We start from the raw sequence: 16,175 nt of genomic DNA, 5'->3' as shown, positions 1-16,175 counted from the left end.
TGAACGCTCGAACTTACTCATCGAGTCATCACTGCTGCACTACCGTCTACCGAAGCTACTGAGTGAACCCCTCTTTCTCTAGTCTCTGCTCACCTTGTCGTCCCTCCTTCCTCCGTCGTTGTCTCTCTGGTGACTGGTAAGCACTAAGCACTTCTCGCTCAATACTTACCGCTGATGTGCATCTTCAGTTTTTTTCTTTAATTTAATGTTTATGATTTATGTTTTATGTTAAAATAGTTAAGATAAAACTAAAATTAATTTTGATTCTCAAAAGAACATTTAAAATTCAGTCCATAGATTCTTTTGACTAGGTAGATTCCTGCATTGTGTAACTCTTCTTGTAAGATTCTTCAATTTCTGATTTGGGTGATAACAGATTCTCTAGGGAGTTTCCTGAGTTTGTTACTAAGTTTTGTGGGTTGAAATAGCTTGATTCAGGGAACAATCAGTGTTTGTTGGCTCAATTAAAAAAATCATTTCCCCCTTTTTTAAATAAAAAAATTAAATGATGAAATTGAGCTATGAAATGACGGTGTGGGTTGATGGCTTCATCCTGTTGAAATTGAAATAGCTTTATTCTTGTTGAATTCATTACTCTGAGTCTGAGATTGATGGCTTCATCCTGTTGAATGATGATATAGTAATTCCACTGTTGTTTTATTTATTCATTCATTTATTGAAGCTTCACCCTTTATGTTTTTCTGTTTAATCAAACTGAACCAAAAGGTTTTGTTTTTTCCTCCTAAACTTTAGCTTCAATTCTTTTAAAAACTTGAGCTCTGAAATGTATATTATTTATATATACTATTGTTTTATTTATATATATACCTTTGCTCCTTTTTCCTGTAAACAGCAACAACACACACATTTCTTTCTTGCCTTGAACCATGGCTCCTTCTAGATCTGCCTACTGCTTAGCTGTAACCATGTCCAACTTTTTCTTCTCCCTTTTCTTTTCCTCATTATTTAAAGATGATAATTCTTGATTGATTTTGGACTGCTGTACTCAAAATTGAAGAATTTGTATATTTGATTTGTATACTCCATAATTCACAATGTGTGCCCTGATCTGATTAAAAACACAATATGTGCCCTGATATGATTATGTGTGAGTGTAACTGCTTTCCCAGAGCCTGTGAGGCTAAATTTGCACAGGCTTTTAGGATGCTGGCATAGGTAGCTGCATCTGCAGTCTTTTCAGCTCTTTGCATCTCAATGAATAACTTTATACATTCTTCAGAGTGTCCCTTCTGAACATTACCCGAGATCAGGGCTATCCAAGGAACTGAACTTTGAAGATCCAAATTTGCAAAAAACCTATTTGCTTCCCCGAATCTGTCACATTTAACATACATGTCAACCAAAGAATTAACTTGGTTAAACTTTATTTGAATATTCCCTAATTCTCTCTTAGTTACTCATATTGGGTTTTTTTTACTTTTTCTTATTAGCTTGTGTTCTTTTTTTTTTTTTTAATATTAATGCCTTTAATATTGTATAAGTTAAGGACTTAATGAGTTACTTTGGCAATCATAGCTTGTGGATTGATTTTTTCAGGATTTGTCTTATCCTTTCCGTTAATAGGCATGCTTTGTAAATAGTTAGTGAACTTTGAATATGTTTTTTTAGTTCTTGAGTTTGGTATTATTGATGATTTGGCTAATAATTATTGATTGATTTTGGTTTGCTGTGCTTAAAATTAAAGATTTTGTGCATTTGATTTGCTTGGATTGTGATAATTATTGTTTAATGAATTCATGCACGCCAAGTGTTCAGTGATATGACTCTAACACTTTAGATTCTAAATTGCATGTTTGCTTGTGTATTACTTTTGTTTTGGATTCTAAATTGATATGCCTCTATAACACTTTCACAGTGGCTCTGTTCTCCAACAGCTCTTCAGGTTAGTGGTTTTGGTTGTCTTTTTCTTCAATTATTGTTGCTATTCACTTCTCCATTTGTGTCACTGCTATTGTTTGCTTCCACTTGATGTTCATTACTTCGTTGTTCGCTTTTCGCTATTGCTGTTCACGGCTTTCCCTTTATCAATCAAGGAAAATAATCGTTGTTTTCTTTGGTATATGCTATCTTAATTAGATTGTTATAGTTCTTTAACCATGTTTTGATGTGTATTTTTACCATTCAACTAATACAATATTGTGGTTTCGAATATTGAACTAGAGCAGTGTTATATTCTTCATGAATCAGAGAAGAGTCGTTCATCCTAATAATCAGGTTATATATATAGTTTTTGGCTAATGGTAAAGGGTTTGATCTAATGCTATGCATTTTTTCTCTCAGGGATCGATAATCTGCATGTCTTATTTAGCTATGATTCCAAATTTGATATCTTTCAAGAAAGGTAGTTAGTGAAGAATTTTGTTCTTATTTTTTTTATTTTTAATTTTAATGCCTTTAATAGTGTATGTAGCAACATTCAGGCCACTCATTTGTTATTGTTACTGCCATGGGAGTTGTGTTCGTTGGTGATACTCTGTACATTGGAAGGTACCATTTGTTCAATTTTGACATGAAAAAACAAGTATATTAATGCATATGAATAAGGAAATTGCTTTGTCATTTATTTTTGTATAAATAATTCTTGAGTCTTATTGATGGAAAAATAAAAATTGAAAAAACAGGTTTCGAAGAGATTTATCTCACAGCAAGTTGTACCTCAAATCAAATTAGTTGAAATCAAGTAGACTCTTACACCGAACTAAAAAAGAATCAATAAATTGTGCATGAAAACATACATGGTTCAATGTTGGTATTTTTCTAATTAATTTGCATACTTAGCCTTTTGAAGTCATATTGTGAATTTCTTGAAAATGTTCTTGTGAATTTTTATACTCATGTCGTACTTGGTCTTCATGGTTCAAACTAGTGGTTTATTGTTTTAATTTTTAATTTGTGGAGTCTACATGTAAATCCATATAAATTGCAGTATAATGTCATTTATTCTTTATTTGACAAGTTTATGATAAAAAAAATCTTAAGAATAAAAAAAAATCTTAAGAATAAAAAAAAATCTTTTTATATTATTTTTAAATAAGGTCAATACATTTTTATTGGATAGGACTTTTTTTATTTTTGAAGATAAAGATTCAGTTAGATTTAAATAATAAAGGGAAAGAAGTAGACAACTCTAATTATAGAAAAACAAAAGGCAACAAATTTTTATTTTTAATTGAATAATTATCTCATTTAATTAGATGTTAAAAATATATTAATGTTTGATGCGAGAAAAGATTTTCCGTAAATAGATTATTTATTTTTGTTATGAGCCTTAATTATTAGCTAATTTTTATTACGGAGTGACGATCATATAAAAAATGTATATTAATAAAGATTTTTTCCAAAATCAAAAGAGCAACTAGGCTAATAAAATAAAAGATTTTTAATTAATTTGTTATCTTAAAACAATTTGGTGGAAAAAAACAAGTGAAGAGAATAGGGAGAGTATAATAATGCTATGAATAATTCAATATCAAATACTGGTAATAATATCAACAAAAGAACGTTTTTCATTGCTTCCAAACATGATGAGTGTTATATATTATTGTATAGTCAAAGGGGCATCATTCCGCCGTGAATAGGAATTTACTGAAGATCATCTTTATTAGATCGTTAATATTATACTAAGGTGTCTTTCGAGTATACTAAATTAGTATAATTATTCTTCTTCAGACACAACAATAAAATTAAAACATTCGTACCAAGATCAAGTATTAAATTCTTTTTAACTTGCTTGTTTGTTGTATTAATATAATGTACTCGATACATAATTCTGCCGAATTTAAGAGTCTAATAAATTCTTATAGGATAAAAAAAGAAGTTCTCCACATATTATTAATAGAAAATCAATTAAATTGTGACTCCTATTTTTAATAATTTATCACATAAATTCTCCTATTTTATTTTTCCAATTCAATTAAATGCCAAACCAATTGCCATCGTAAGGATTCAGGAGCATTAGTTTCATACTTTCATTTCATGTGTCAACCATCTAGTTGTTCTTTTGATAAACCTTTTTTTCTTTTAATAAAAAATACTTTTATATAATTAAATAATTATAGAAGTATTTGAATATAATTTGTAAAACAAATATTTTATTAAAAAGTAATTATTCATATCAACATAATTAATGTGATACTGAGAAAATCTTTTTTTAAACAAATTATCATTTTTTAATTGAGTGATCTTTTCTATTTATATAATAAAATAGAACAAATTAATGGCTTCTTAAAATTAATTAAAGATAGCCTTTTAATTCATACATCCCAACAACCATGATCGATAATTCAATATAGCTAAAACAATAAAAAAGCTAAGGTAGAAACACAACTCAGAAACTGACTAATTGAATAGAGTTCAGAATTAAAATCATAGAAAATCACAGAAAATCAAAAACATAAAAGAAATCATCATCCAAAAAGTAGTGCTCTTCCCATTGGATTGGAACAAGAAGGCAAAAGTTTACTATGTTGACATCATAATCTATACATAAGATAGATTAGAAATTTTAAGAAAACTAGCATAGTTGTCCTTGACATGAATCTATACAATATTCAAAACTAACAATCAAATCACCAGGAAGAACCTTCCTCTATTCATGAATTGAAACAAGAATGCCATACATTGACAAACTTACTCACATCAATATGGGACAACAACAAATAACAAAGCTACTTTACTTTAAGGTACATAAGACAATAATGACAAAAAGCAGAGAGGCAAGCATTACCTTTGAAGCAAGCAAGCATGTTTGGAACTCAAATTTGGTTGCATTTTCTTTTTCCTCCCCTTCGGACCTGGTATGCAATGGCTTTGTTGCAGGGGATGCCAGGGAAAAGAGAGACACTAAACCAATCATGGAAGGAACTATTTATGCTGTACATGTTCATGCTAAGGACCTTCCAATCTAAGAAATCACACTCCATTGGGGACCTCACAGATCTATGCAGGATCTGGGAGGGATGGGATACAACCTTCTTCACAATGACTTAAAGAACCAACACGCACAGGACTGGGTCCTGTCTTCGTTCCTTTGCAAAGCCAGGTAACATAACGAGAAACGTGTCTTTGCCATCAAGATCAACAAGCATAGACCTTTCCTCGTGATTGAAGGATGGCATTCTATCTAAGCAACCTTCAAGCCTTTGGAAGATAACAGACACCCAATTCATCCACCTGGAAAGCACACATCAAGTATTTTTCTCCAATGCATTCGCATGAAAGTGCCAGGTATTTGCCAAGATAAAACAAGTCTGTAACAATAGCAATACCAATACGAATAACAATACTCAGGAGTAAACAACATGAAGATGCAGGAAATTACCTGATACCTGGAGTATACACACTTGGAAGAAAGGACAGACGCTGGCCACCCACTTGGACACAAAAAAGAACGCGTAAAACTATTGCCACCCTCACTGGTCCAATGTGAGTTATGGGTGTCATAAAAGTAGACGAAAACTCTTCCATCTTCAAAACAGATTTGGAGGTATAGCTTACCATAGATATACATGTGATCAAGTAAGGAATGTGAGTGTTGGTCAGGATGATCAGGGGCCCAAACCTTGGTCGCAGCGTGTAGAACCCAAAAATGGTTTAATTACTCTGTTGGTCCCTATAGTTTCGCAAAATTTTCAATTAGGTCCCTATACTTTTTTTCCTTTTAATTGGGTCCCTGCACCTACTTTTTTTTTTCAATTAGGTACCTATTCATGGTAAACGTTACAAAAAACGTTAAGAATGAGTGATTTGACCATTATAACCCTCGCTTATCCCTTACAAATGAACGAGACTCAGTAGGGTTCTGAGGTTTAACTCTCTTCTCTTCGCCTCTTCCTTAAACTTCTCCTCCTCTGTTTTCATCCCTTACCCTTACTATGTCAATACTCATGGATCAGAGTCAGTTATCTTCAGGAGTTTGTAGTTCCAAAACCCTCGTCAAGAAGAGACATCTTTATTTTTGTGGTGAGGCAGTTGCTGTGATGTCTTCTTCGGCAGTAGCAAGCCATGGAAGAAGGTATGTTGGTTTTGAGAGAATGCCAAACTGCAAGTTCTTCGAGTGGATTGATGATGAAGAAGATGAGAAGAGTGGATGGTTGAAGCAAAAGGAAAGGAGGGTTCGTTGCTTTTGTGGAGACACTCTGATTCTTCGTAGTTCAAGTACATCAAAAAATTCAAACAGAAGATTCATTTCTTGCCCTAATAGGAGATGCAAGTTTTTTGAGTGGGTTGATGAGAAAGAAAAAAAGTTATCTGGAGAAGATGGAGTAAACAGTTCACAGCAAGTACTTGGAAGAGTTAGAGAATTGGAGGCACAAGAAAGGAAGATAGACAGATTAAGTGTGGATCTAGAGAGATTAATTGCAGAGGTTGGAGAAATTGATGCCTGTGTAGAAAGGTTATGTGCTGAGCTGAGTTCAGTGGAAGAGCAATTTGCTAAACTGGAAGATAGTGTGAAAAAGCAATACAAGATGCTAATTATGCTGGTTTTGATATTAGGTGTTTTGATTGTTGCAGTGTTATATGTAAAGATGTAGAAAGCATGGTTGTTATGATAATGTAATAGTCTATATAAGACAATAGTGTACTGTTTATGTTGAGTGCAATGAAGTTATATGAAATGTTGTTTAATTTCTCTAAATGAAAGTTGTTCCTTTGTTATTTAATATGCATACAAGTATGAGACTGAGAAAAAAGTAGGTAAAACAGGAGATGCATTGAATTGTAATAGATACCATTGTTTTTTACATTATATAATGTAGGACACCTAGATAGCCACAAAATAAATGTGACACCCACTCATAACAGTTTTCCACCCATATAACAAAAGTGGTCCACAACACATAATAACAGTGGTCCAAACCATAAAGAAAGCAGAGTCACATGTGAACACAAATCCTACATAACACTAGATATCAAAAAGAAACCCTAAACTCTCTTCAGCCTCAATCAAGTGTGAGGTCAACATGTTCAGGCGGCTAATTTGTTGCCTTCCTAACTCCAATCTTCAGTCTTCCACTTCTTCTCACACCAAAGATTTTGGTTTTGGGCAAAGGTTGAGATGCTGGTGCAGTGGGCAGTGATGCTGGTAGGCAAGGTGGTGGGCAGTGATGCTGGTGTGGGAAAGGTGGCCGGCTGTGATGGTGGTGCAGGGGTTTGTGGAGGCTGTGATGGTGGTGCAGGGGAGTGTGGAGGCTGTGATGGTGGTGCAGGGGTGTGTGGAGACTGTGATGGTGGTGCAGGGGTATGTGGAGGCTGTGATGGTGGTACAGGGATGTGCGGAGGCTGTGATGGTGGTGCTGGGGTGTTTGAAGGCCTTGATGCTGGTGCAGTCATGGGTGCAGCCCTCCCTCTACCCCTTCCTCTGCCCATCCCTACTACTGCTCTTCCTCTGCCTCTCCCTCTAACCATCCTGGATCTAGCAGTAGGAGCAGCTGCAGATCCACTTGCTTCAACAGCAGCACCAGGTAGATTAGCAGCAGCATCAACTCCTCCAATTCCAGTTGCAGCATCATATCCTTGTGTGCATTCAGGAGCTACAAAATGAAATAGCAGTTAATAATAGTTCCTCAACATATGAACAAAATAAGTTAGTGATAAACCCATATTTTATGATATATTTTGTGCTCAATTTAGGTGATTTATTCAATCCTTCACTCACTTATTCATGTAAATTGCATGGTTTTTACTTTCCCTTCCATATTATGTGATATACGTGAAACACATATTTCCTACGCTTTAAAAATAATTTTTTTTAATTACCTTTTATTACCATTCGATGCCATGATTTGTGTGTTGAGTATTTTCAGATCTCCTAAAGGCAAGAATAATTTAAAGGATGGAAAGGAAGCATACAAAAATGAAAGGAAAGCACAAAATGGAATTTTTGAAGAAACTGGTAGCGACGTGAACGCATGGACGATGCGGCCGCATGCCCAGCGCGAAAAGGCAACGACGCGAACGCGTGACTGACGCGGACGCGCGCCTTGAGCAGAATGCAGATGACGCGTACGCGTGACCGAAGCGAATGCGTGATAAGGAAAACTCCCAGATGACGCGACCGCGTGACCCACGCGGATGCGTGACAGACGCCACGCACCAGAAATTGCAGAAAATGCTTCCAGCAATTTCTGAAATCCTTTTTGGCCCAGATCCAAGTACAGAAAGCACATATTAGAGGTTATAAAGTGGGGGAATGCATCCATTCAAGAGAAGGCCTCCATTTTTTTATTCACTTTTCATGATTTAGATGTAGTGTTTAGAGGGAGAGGTTCTCTCCTCTCTCTTAGGTTTTAGGATTATGATTCCTCTTAAAGGATTTAATATTTCAACTCTTTATCAGGTTCAATATCTCTTTTACTTTATAATTCTCTTTTACTTTTAGATACTTTAATGCTCTCATTTAATTACTTATGTTACCAATTTGGCTTATGAACTCTTTATATTTAGATTGATTTTCTTTTATTAATGCAATTGAGGTATTTAAGATTTATTATTTATAATTTAGCTCTTCATATTCTCGGCTTTAATTGATTAATTGGAGACTCTTGAGTTATCAAACTCATCGTGATTGATAATTGTTATTTTTGCTAATTGAATCGAATTCCAATAACTCTAGTCTTTCCTTAGGAATTGACTAGGACCTGAGGATCAAATTGATTAGTCCACTTGACTTTCCTTTGTTTAGTAAAGGTTAATTAAATGGGATTAAAACCCAATTATCATCACCATTGATAAGGATAACTAGGATAGGAATTCCAGTTCTCATATCTTGCCAATAGTTTATTTTACAATTATTTATTTATTTCACTTGTCATTTAAATTACTTATTTTTTACTTTCAAAACCCCCAATTTACAACACTCATAACCAATAATAAGAACACCTCCCTGCAGTTTCTTGAGAAGACGACCCGAGGTTTAAATACTTCGGTTATCAATTTTAAAGGGGTTTGTTACTTGTGACAACCAAAACATTTTGTACGAAAGGATTTTCTGTTGGTTTAGAAACTATACTTACAACGCAATCATATTTTTATATTTCTTTACCGATAGAAAAAAACCGATCGTCAAAATGGCGTCGTTGCCGGGGAATTGCAAACGTGTACCTTATTATTGGTTATTGTAAATATTTTTCTTTTGCTTGTTTATTTGTTTCTGTTTTCATTTTCAATTTTTATTAGCTACCATGAATTCTCACCCCTCTCGCTTTGAGTTTAGTTCTAAATCTGTTGAAAGGAATGGAAACTATAACAAGAATATGCATCAAGGTCCAAGCAATCAAAGATGGACGGAGCCAAGAGGATCTGATCTAGCCTTTAGGCAACAACACCCTCCAAGATATCATGGGCAAGGACCACTCTACAATGCATACCAAGCTGATAGATATGGTGGACCCCCTTGTAATCACCAACAAGCCCCACCCTGTGCTTATAGACCATCCTCTCAACGTAGCTTTGAACCACCACACTCACAAGTTTCTTTTCACCATTCACCACCCTATGACCCTTACCCACCACAATTCCAATCCAATTACTCCCAAGAACCACCACATTCTTATTTTGAACCCTCTTCCCCAACCAATGAACCCTCATACCCACCCCAACCCCCAATGAATGACAAACTTCGTGTTCTTCTTCAAGGGCAAGCGAGGATACAAAAGGGCGTACTAGAACTCACTACTGCCTTAACCGAGGTAGTAAATTTAATAGCTTCCCGACATCTGAGTACTCAAAGTACTCCCATGGCTACATGTGGAGAATCTAAAGAAGAGCATAGCATGAAGGAGACACTAGAAACTTCGGTGGACAATGAGGAGCATGGCTTTATACTGGAACAAGTGGAAGAAGCCATGATAGTTGTAGAGGAAGAAGTGGTTGAAGATTTAAGAGATGCTAAACCTCCATGGGAATCAAGAACTGTAAAGAATTCCACTGAGAAGTTAGAAATTGATGCCAAAGAGGACAGTACACAACCTCCAAAGCATATACCTTGTGAAAAATTGGACGGAACAGACCAAGAAGTTGATTTCATAGGCAGTAATGATCATGAATCAAGCTCTCCTAATCATGAACTTACAACCGCCACTGACCTCCATGAACCTGAAGAACCTTATCCAAGTGAATACGAAGATGATGTCGAGGTAGATTTCTCTCAACCTCCAGCTTATGACTTGAGTGATGAGGAAAACATAGAAGAGTTTGATCAGGACGCAGTTGCAGTTGAAGAATTTTGCAAAGAAGTGGAGGAATTCACAGAAGAATACAAGGGAGTAGAGCTTACAGAACCACTGGAAACACCTATCCCAAGGCCATTACCACCTAATACAAGCTTCAACGCCGCCCTGTTCCGCCACAGCGCCGCCGTGCCCCCTCCCAGCACCGCCACTTCACCACTGCCATCTCTCTGATCCCTTAGTTCGTATGCATATCAGGTTTCGTCGAACGCCACTTTTCTTTCATTCGTAGTTTGTTGCATATTTTTCAGTTTATGTTCAAAATTAGGCTAGTTAGAGATACATGTTTGTAGTAGATTCTAGGTGGTTAGGTAGCTAGGATGTGGTTAGTGGATTTAGGCCTGATAATTGCGCCGTACTTGTTGCTTGTTTTACCTATTCTGTAATTTTGGTCTGGTTGTGATGTTGATACTGTTCATATGTTGTTCTTCACTGTTTCATGCTGCTGTTCCATTGCTCTTTCATGTTCTTATTACTTGTGTCTATTTGCAGCTTTATTTTAATTTATATGAACTGTTCTGCTTGCTGTTTATTACCCGGGAACATCCAATTTTAGCCGAAATGCTGCCCAATTTTCTGCAAATTGTTTCATTTTTACATTCAGGAATTGGTTTTGGAAATTTTCAATTTTGCACTACTTAGCTACACCTAAACCAATTCATGAATGCACAGGCCAGCATTCTTTTTTCTTTCAATTTTCTGGTTCATAAATTGCACTTTTGATGATTCATTTTCAATTTCTGCCATTTCTATATCTATATGAATCATCATCACCCTGATATCCTTGCTTGAATATGAGTTGCTTATTCTTTAAATTTGTGAATTTCTTGTTACCTAGGAAACATTTATCAATGCCACTCACTTTAACTTTCTTTCTCCTAACTCACTGCTTTCTACTTTCTAACCTCTTTTTCGCTTTTAACCACTTTTAACTTTCTAACTTCTCCCTTTGCCTTTTAACTAACTCTTTCAACTTTTTAACTCATGGCATGATTATTGTTTCTCCTAATTAATAGGTATTCTACTTATAATATATTTTGGTTTGTGATTTTTCATCTCAGATTTTTAACTTCGAAACAATCCAAAATGTACATTTATTTAACTCATTTCATTATTCTACTACTCTTTTGCCACTATGTGCTTATATTGTTATTTTTCTATTTGCCTACTATTTTCCTGCTTTTGTTCTTCAATTATATCCTGGAATATCTTTTTTTCAGGATGTCTGACCCTCAGCGCAAAGAAAAAGGCAAGGCAACCACTGGTAAAAGGAAAAGAGGTGAATCCTCTATGTCTATCTTGGACATTATGCATGATGACTCCTGGCGGAAAAAGCACTTTACCCCGCAGGAGAAGGCTGACCAACTCCTCCCTGCCAACGATCCAGTTAAATTTGCAAACAGATACTGTGAGCTGAAGTATCCAGTGTTTGCCACCTCCAGGAACCTGTACCTGGAGAGAACTCTGAAAATTCCAGAAGAACTACAGCAGTACACCTCTGATCAGATCAAACAGAGAGGCTGGTTCTTCTTGGAGAGAAACTTGACAGAGGTCAATACTTCCTGGGTAAGAGAGTTTTACTGCAACTATTTCAAGACTTCCCTGGATGCAGTGCACCTCAGAGGGAAACAGATACTGGTCACTGAGGAAGCCATTGAGGATATTCTACAGCTTCAGCCTAAGTCAGATCAGCCTAACAGTTACCAAAAGGCTGAAGAGGATATGCGTTTTATGAGATTTAACTGGGATGCTGTCAAGCAGAGGATAGCCCTTGATCCTAATGTTCCCTGAGTCATGGGGAAGAAAACAGCAATGCCTAAGGGAATCAAGCTGATGTATCTAAATGATGAGGCTCGGCTCTGGCACCAGATCCTAAGCAACTTTGTTATGCCGAGCACTCATGAGACGGAGCTGCCTGCTGCTATGATCAACCTCCTCTGGTGTGTGATGGAGGGTAAGGACCTGTATCTTCCATGATTCATCCGGTATTACATGGCCAGGGTCCATGTCAGAGGCACTCTCCCTTTCCCTTAACCTACAACTACACCTTCCAGCCATCAAAACAACCACAAACCTTTCCATGATCATCCTGTTCTTATGGTTCACTTCAAACTTCAGGTCTCCAGCCCATTTAGCTTGCCACTCCATAGCTCTAACCGCAATGATATCTAGCCTTTTCTTGGGTTTTGGCAAAACAGAGCCCTCATACCTCTCTGCCTTCTTTTTTTTCTCTGCAAACCTTGTCATCAAGTAACACCTAATCCATTCAAACATAGTCAGAATTGGCTTGTCTCTTGCTTCTAGGATTCTTCCATTGAATGCCTCTGAGATGTTGTTCATCAGCATGTCACTCTTGGCCAGAAATGTGAAGTGACTCTTGGTCCATAATTTTGGATCCAAAGCAAACAACTTGTCATAACAGTCTCTGTTGATCTCCTTTAGTTGATTCATCCTTCTTTACCATTCTTCCACATAGGTAGCTTTGGCAATAGATAGAATGAGGTCCCTTAGTACAGTACCACCCCCATATGATTTTTTATAGTTGGCATATAAATGCCTCAAACAAAGCCTATGCTCCAGTGTTGGCAATGCCTCTTGAAAGACTTGCATCAACCCCTGATTTATTGTTTAAGTGCAGAAGACAATATACCCACGTAACAGATTAATATAGCATCTAAACATAGAAAATTAATGTTCACTAACATATCAAATTTTGAAGCAGCTTAATATTCACAAACAAAGCAGATTTATGTTCACAAACTTAGCCATTGCATATATGATCATATACATTTCAGACTTATATTCACAAACTTATCAGTTGCATATATCATCATATACATAGCAGACTTATATTCTCAAACATATCAGTTGCATATATGATCATATATATTTCAGACTTATATTCATAAACTTATCATTTGCATATATCATCATATACATAGCAGACTTATATTCTCAAACATATCAGTTACATATATGATCATATACATTTCAGACTTATATTCACAAACTTATCAGTTGCATATATCATCATATACCAATATGCTCAGACTAGATCCTGGATTTTCCCTAAGTATCTCTGCACAGTAATCTCTTAGCTTAGCATACTGTTGGATTGCCCGCCCATGTACTTCTTCTCTTGCCTTCTTCCTTGCCCAGTAAGCCTTACCAACACTGATATTGGCCATACATTTGTCTTGGATAGTCTGAATAACTGTCGCAAGCTTCATCTCCTCCCCTCTACTGATGTTGTTGGCAATCTTCTTTGAGATCCAACTACTTGATGCTAGTCTTCCGCTATAGTTCCTTCCACATGTATGCTTTCCATTCAAAGTCTTGATCCTGAAACAGTCCAAACCCCCGACCTTACTCACAAAACAAACCCATTTACACTTTCCCTTTCTTCCTTTGCAAACAACTCTACACCTCACCCTATCATTTTTTTCGAAACCTAACGTCCCTACCATTCAATAGGGCATGCTCCTTAACAGCCTCTTTGAATTGACTAAGTGATTTAAATTCCAGCCCCACCTGAAATTCATACTCTCTATTCATCTCTGCCTCATTGTATTTAGGGAACCTCCTCTTTTTATCATATCATCAGAGTCCCCCTCATAACTGTCTATGTCACCAGTCTCATATCCATCAGATATGCCCCCAACTTGCTCATCACCCTCCCTTAAACCTTCATCACCTTCAGCTGTTCTAGCTGCTGCAGTTCCCTTATCATTTAGTGGGCCAGTAAATCCCCCAAATGCAATTGATAGTGGATCATTATCCTCCACCTCAAACCCAAAGTGATCGTCATGGTCACCATCATCAGCACTATGATCAAATACCTCTTCTTCAGTAGAAGGCTCTGACTCAGCATCCACTTCAACCTCTAGCAACCCAGAACCACTGTCTTCACCTTCTTCTGGCACATAATTAGCATCACTTGAAGTGATTTCAATCCCGTTACTTTTTCTGGCTCCATCGACAACATATACCTCACAATGTTTGCATGAACTTGACACCAGTGACCTAGCCATTCTCATCGCATCCCGATCGGACTTCATCTCTCTAAGACCTAACTTCAAATCCATCCCAGGTTCCTTGTACCATACCATAGCGAAACCCTTATACCCTAGTTGCTTTAGCTGACTGACAATCTCTTGCAATGACCATTCATCAACCTCAAAATGTAAATCCTCCACAACCATTCCTCCTAAATACTCTAATCGTTGTCTACTGTCAACAAATTTGCCACCATGGTGGATTTCGATAGTAAAATCCGAATCACCCATAACTGCATACAAAAAAAAATAATGCCATCAATCCCTCTTGAAACATTTTCAGAAACAAAAAGAAGCTCTACTAAACAATATGACAAATTTTCCCAGGAGAAAAAAAGAAAAACCCTTCAACGACTGAAAGGTTGAGCGTTGTCTTACCTAGAGGCAGCACCAACGCCTACGACGACGGCAGTGATACCGGAGACGCGAAACCTCTAGCAATATTCTGGTGGAGTTGAAAGACTGCAGCTGAGCGAGTTGGCAACCAACGAATGTGAATGGGTTTTTTCTCTAAGTTTGGGAGAAGAGAACGAACAGTTCTAAGTGTGGGAGGGTAAAATTGTATTTCAGAAAATATGAGTGCAAAGTGAGTTAGGGATTTCACATAAAGTTACAGAATTTTTAATTTAGGAACGGAATATTCCGTTAAATCTAACTGTTTGGTCACGGTAGGGACCTAATTGAAAAAAAAAAGTAGGTGTAGGGACCCAATTAAAAGGAAAAAAAGTATAGGGACCAACAGAATAATTAAACCCCCAAAAATTCGGAGGACCAGCCTCATGTACGAGATGGTCGAGACCACACATCCTTATAAAATAATAAACACTTCAGATTTTGTGAAGAGCATAGAACCTAGTATCAATAACTTTGGAAAATCATCTATTGGATTCGACTCCTCCACCTCTTTGTCAAGGTCTAGTTTGTAGACTTTTTTGGAAAGATAGCAAGGACCATTACAATAATAATCAAGTACGGACAAATATTTGAAACCTCCAACGAGATGAATCTTGGAATCCAACTCCAAAGCGTGCATGCGACCCAATGGAAGATCCACTCTGAAATTAAAGGAAACGGAGGCAAATTTTCCCAAACCATAGCCTCCTCCTCCACCTTCTTGGGTTGATGCCGCAGATCCTTGTATGCATTAGCACCATAAGGCATCGTTGATTCTTTTCCACCGCCATACCTACCTTCTCAATCAACGCAATTAACTGCCTCAAAAAAGGGGACAAACGAACAAAACCTTGCTGACACTCAATTAACAAGGCACTACAATGAAAATTAAAATTGAGAATTCATAAGCATGTGCAATAGTAACGTCGTTTTGTAGGACGGAAACGGCACGATAGACGGAGAGAATGGGGCACCCAATGAGGCGGTTATGCTCGGGTGGCGACGACGGCGACGGAACGGAGGAGGAGATACAGAAAATTAGGGTTCATTTTCTAGGAGCATGATTTGGGGAAGAAACAAAAATTGGGTTTTTAATAGTTTAGTAAATTATACAATTACCCACTTTGGGCTATACTTTAATTATCAATAGTTTAACCATAGTTAACATAACCACCAATTAGAGAGTGACATATCACAGAAGATAATGTACATGTTATTATAGAAAGAGTAGAGTAGAATTTACCTTTTAAAAATTTCTTATTTTTTAGTGTGTCACAATATCGTGACAACAAAGCAAAAAAATACGACGTAACAATTAAGTATCTTACCTTCCTAACGACCAGCGGATCATCTTACATTATTTTTTCATCATAATTAATTAAAGAATAGTATTGTGAAATAAATTAGAATACATAACAATAATAATAATGGATAACATCAATAATAATAAGTAAATAATATAATAAATAAATCGTAT

General features: G+C 36.5%; 2 protein-coding genes across 2 annotated transcripts; both read right to left on the bottom strand.

The window, feature by feature from the left end:
- Window positions 4,981–5,602, bottom strand: LOC110264685. The gene is made up of 3 exons (XM_021106757.1): window positions 5,582–5,602; window positions 5,342–5,487; window positions 4,981–5,193 (listed from the first exon to the last, which is right to left on the bottom strand). Exons 2-3 carry the CDS (start codon window positions 5,485–5,487, stop codon window positions 5,007–5,009), a joined length of 333 nt encoding a protein of 110 aa, XP_020962416.1. The 5' UTR covers window positions 5,582–5,602; the 3' UTR covers window positions 4,981–5,006.
- Window positions 7,012–12,701, bottom strand: LOC107607486 (proline-rich protein 12-like). Its single transcript, XM_016309435.1, has 2 exons — window positions 12,290–12,701; window positions 7,012–7,553 (listed from the first exon to the last, which is right to left on the bottom strand). The coding sequence occupies exons 1-2, from the start codon at window positions 12,699–12,701 to the stop codon at window positions 7,012–7,014; spliced, it is 954 nt and encodes a 317-aa protein (XP_016164921.1).

The sequence above is a fragment of the Arachis ipaensis genome, chromosome B07 (assembly GCF_000816755.2).
Source record: "Arachis ipaensis cultivar K30076 chromosome B07, Araip1.1, whole genome shotgun sequence".
In the NCBI taxonomy this organism is placed as follows: domain Eukaryota; kingdom Viridiplantae; phylum Streptophyta; class Magnoliopsida; order Fabales; family Fabaceae; genus Arachis; species Arachis ipaensis.
Note: the sequence above shows the minus strand (reverse complement) of the source record. Positions and strands in the feature narration are given on the sequence as shown.

Excerpts from the sequence above, each read along its gene's own strand:
- LOC107607486 (XM_016309435.1), bottom strand. The coding sequence starts at position 12,701 with ATGAATCAACTAAAGGAGATCAACAGAGACTGTTATGACAAGTTGTTT. Across the intron at positions 7,554-12,289 it reads GATGGCTGGAAGGTGTAGTT|CTCCTGAATGCACACAAGGA; the intron begins GTAGGTTAAGGG and ends TTCATTTTGTAG.
- LOC110264685 (XM_021106757.1), bottom strand. The coding sequence starts at position 5,487 with ATGGAAGAGTTTTCGTCTACTTTTATGACACCCATAACTCACATTGGA. Across the intron at positions 5,194-5,341 it reads GTGTATACTCCAGGTATCAG|GTGGATGAATTGGGTGTCTG; the intron begins GTAATTTCCTGC and ends TGTGCTTTCCAG.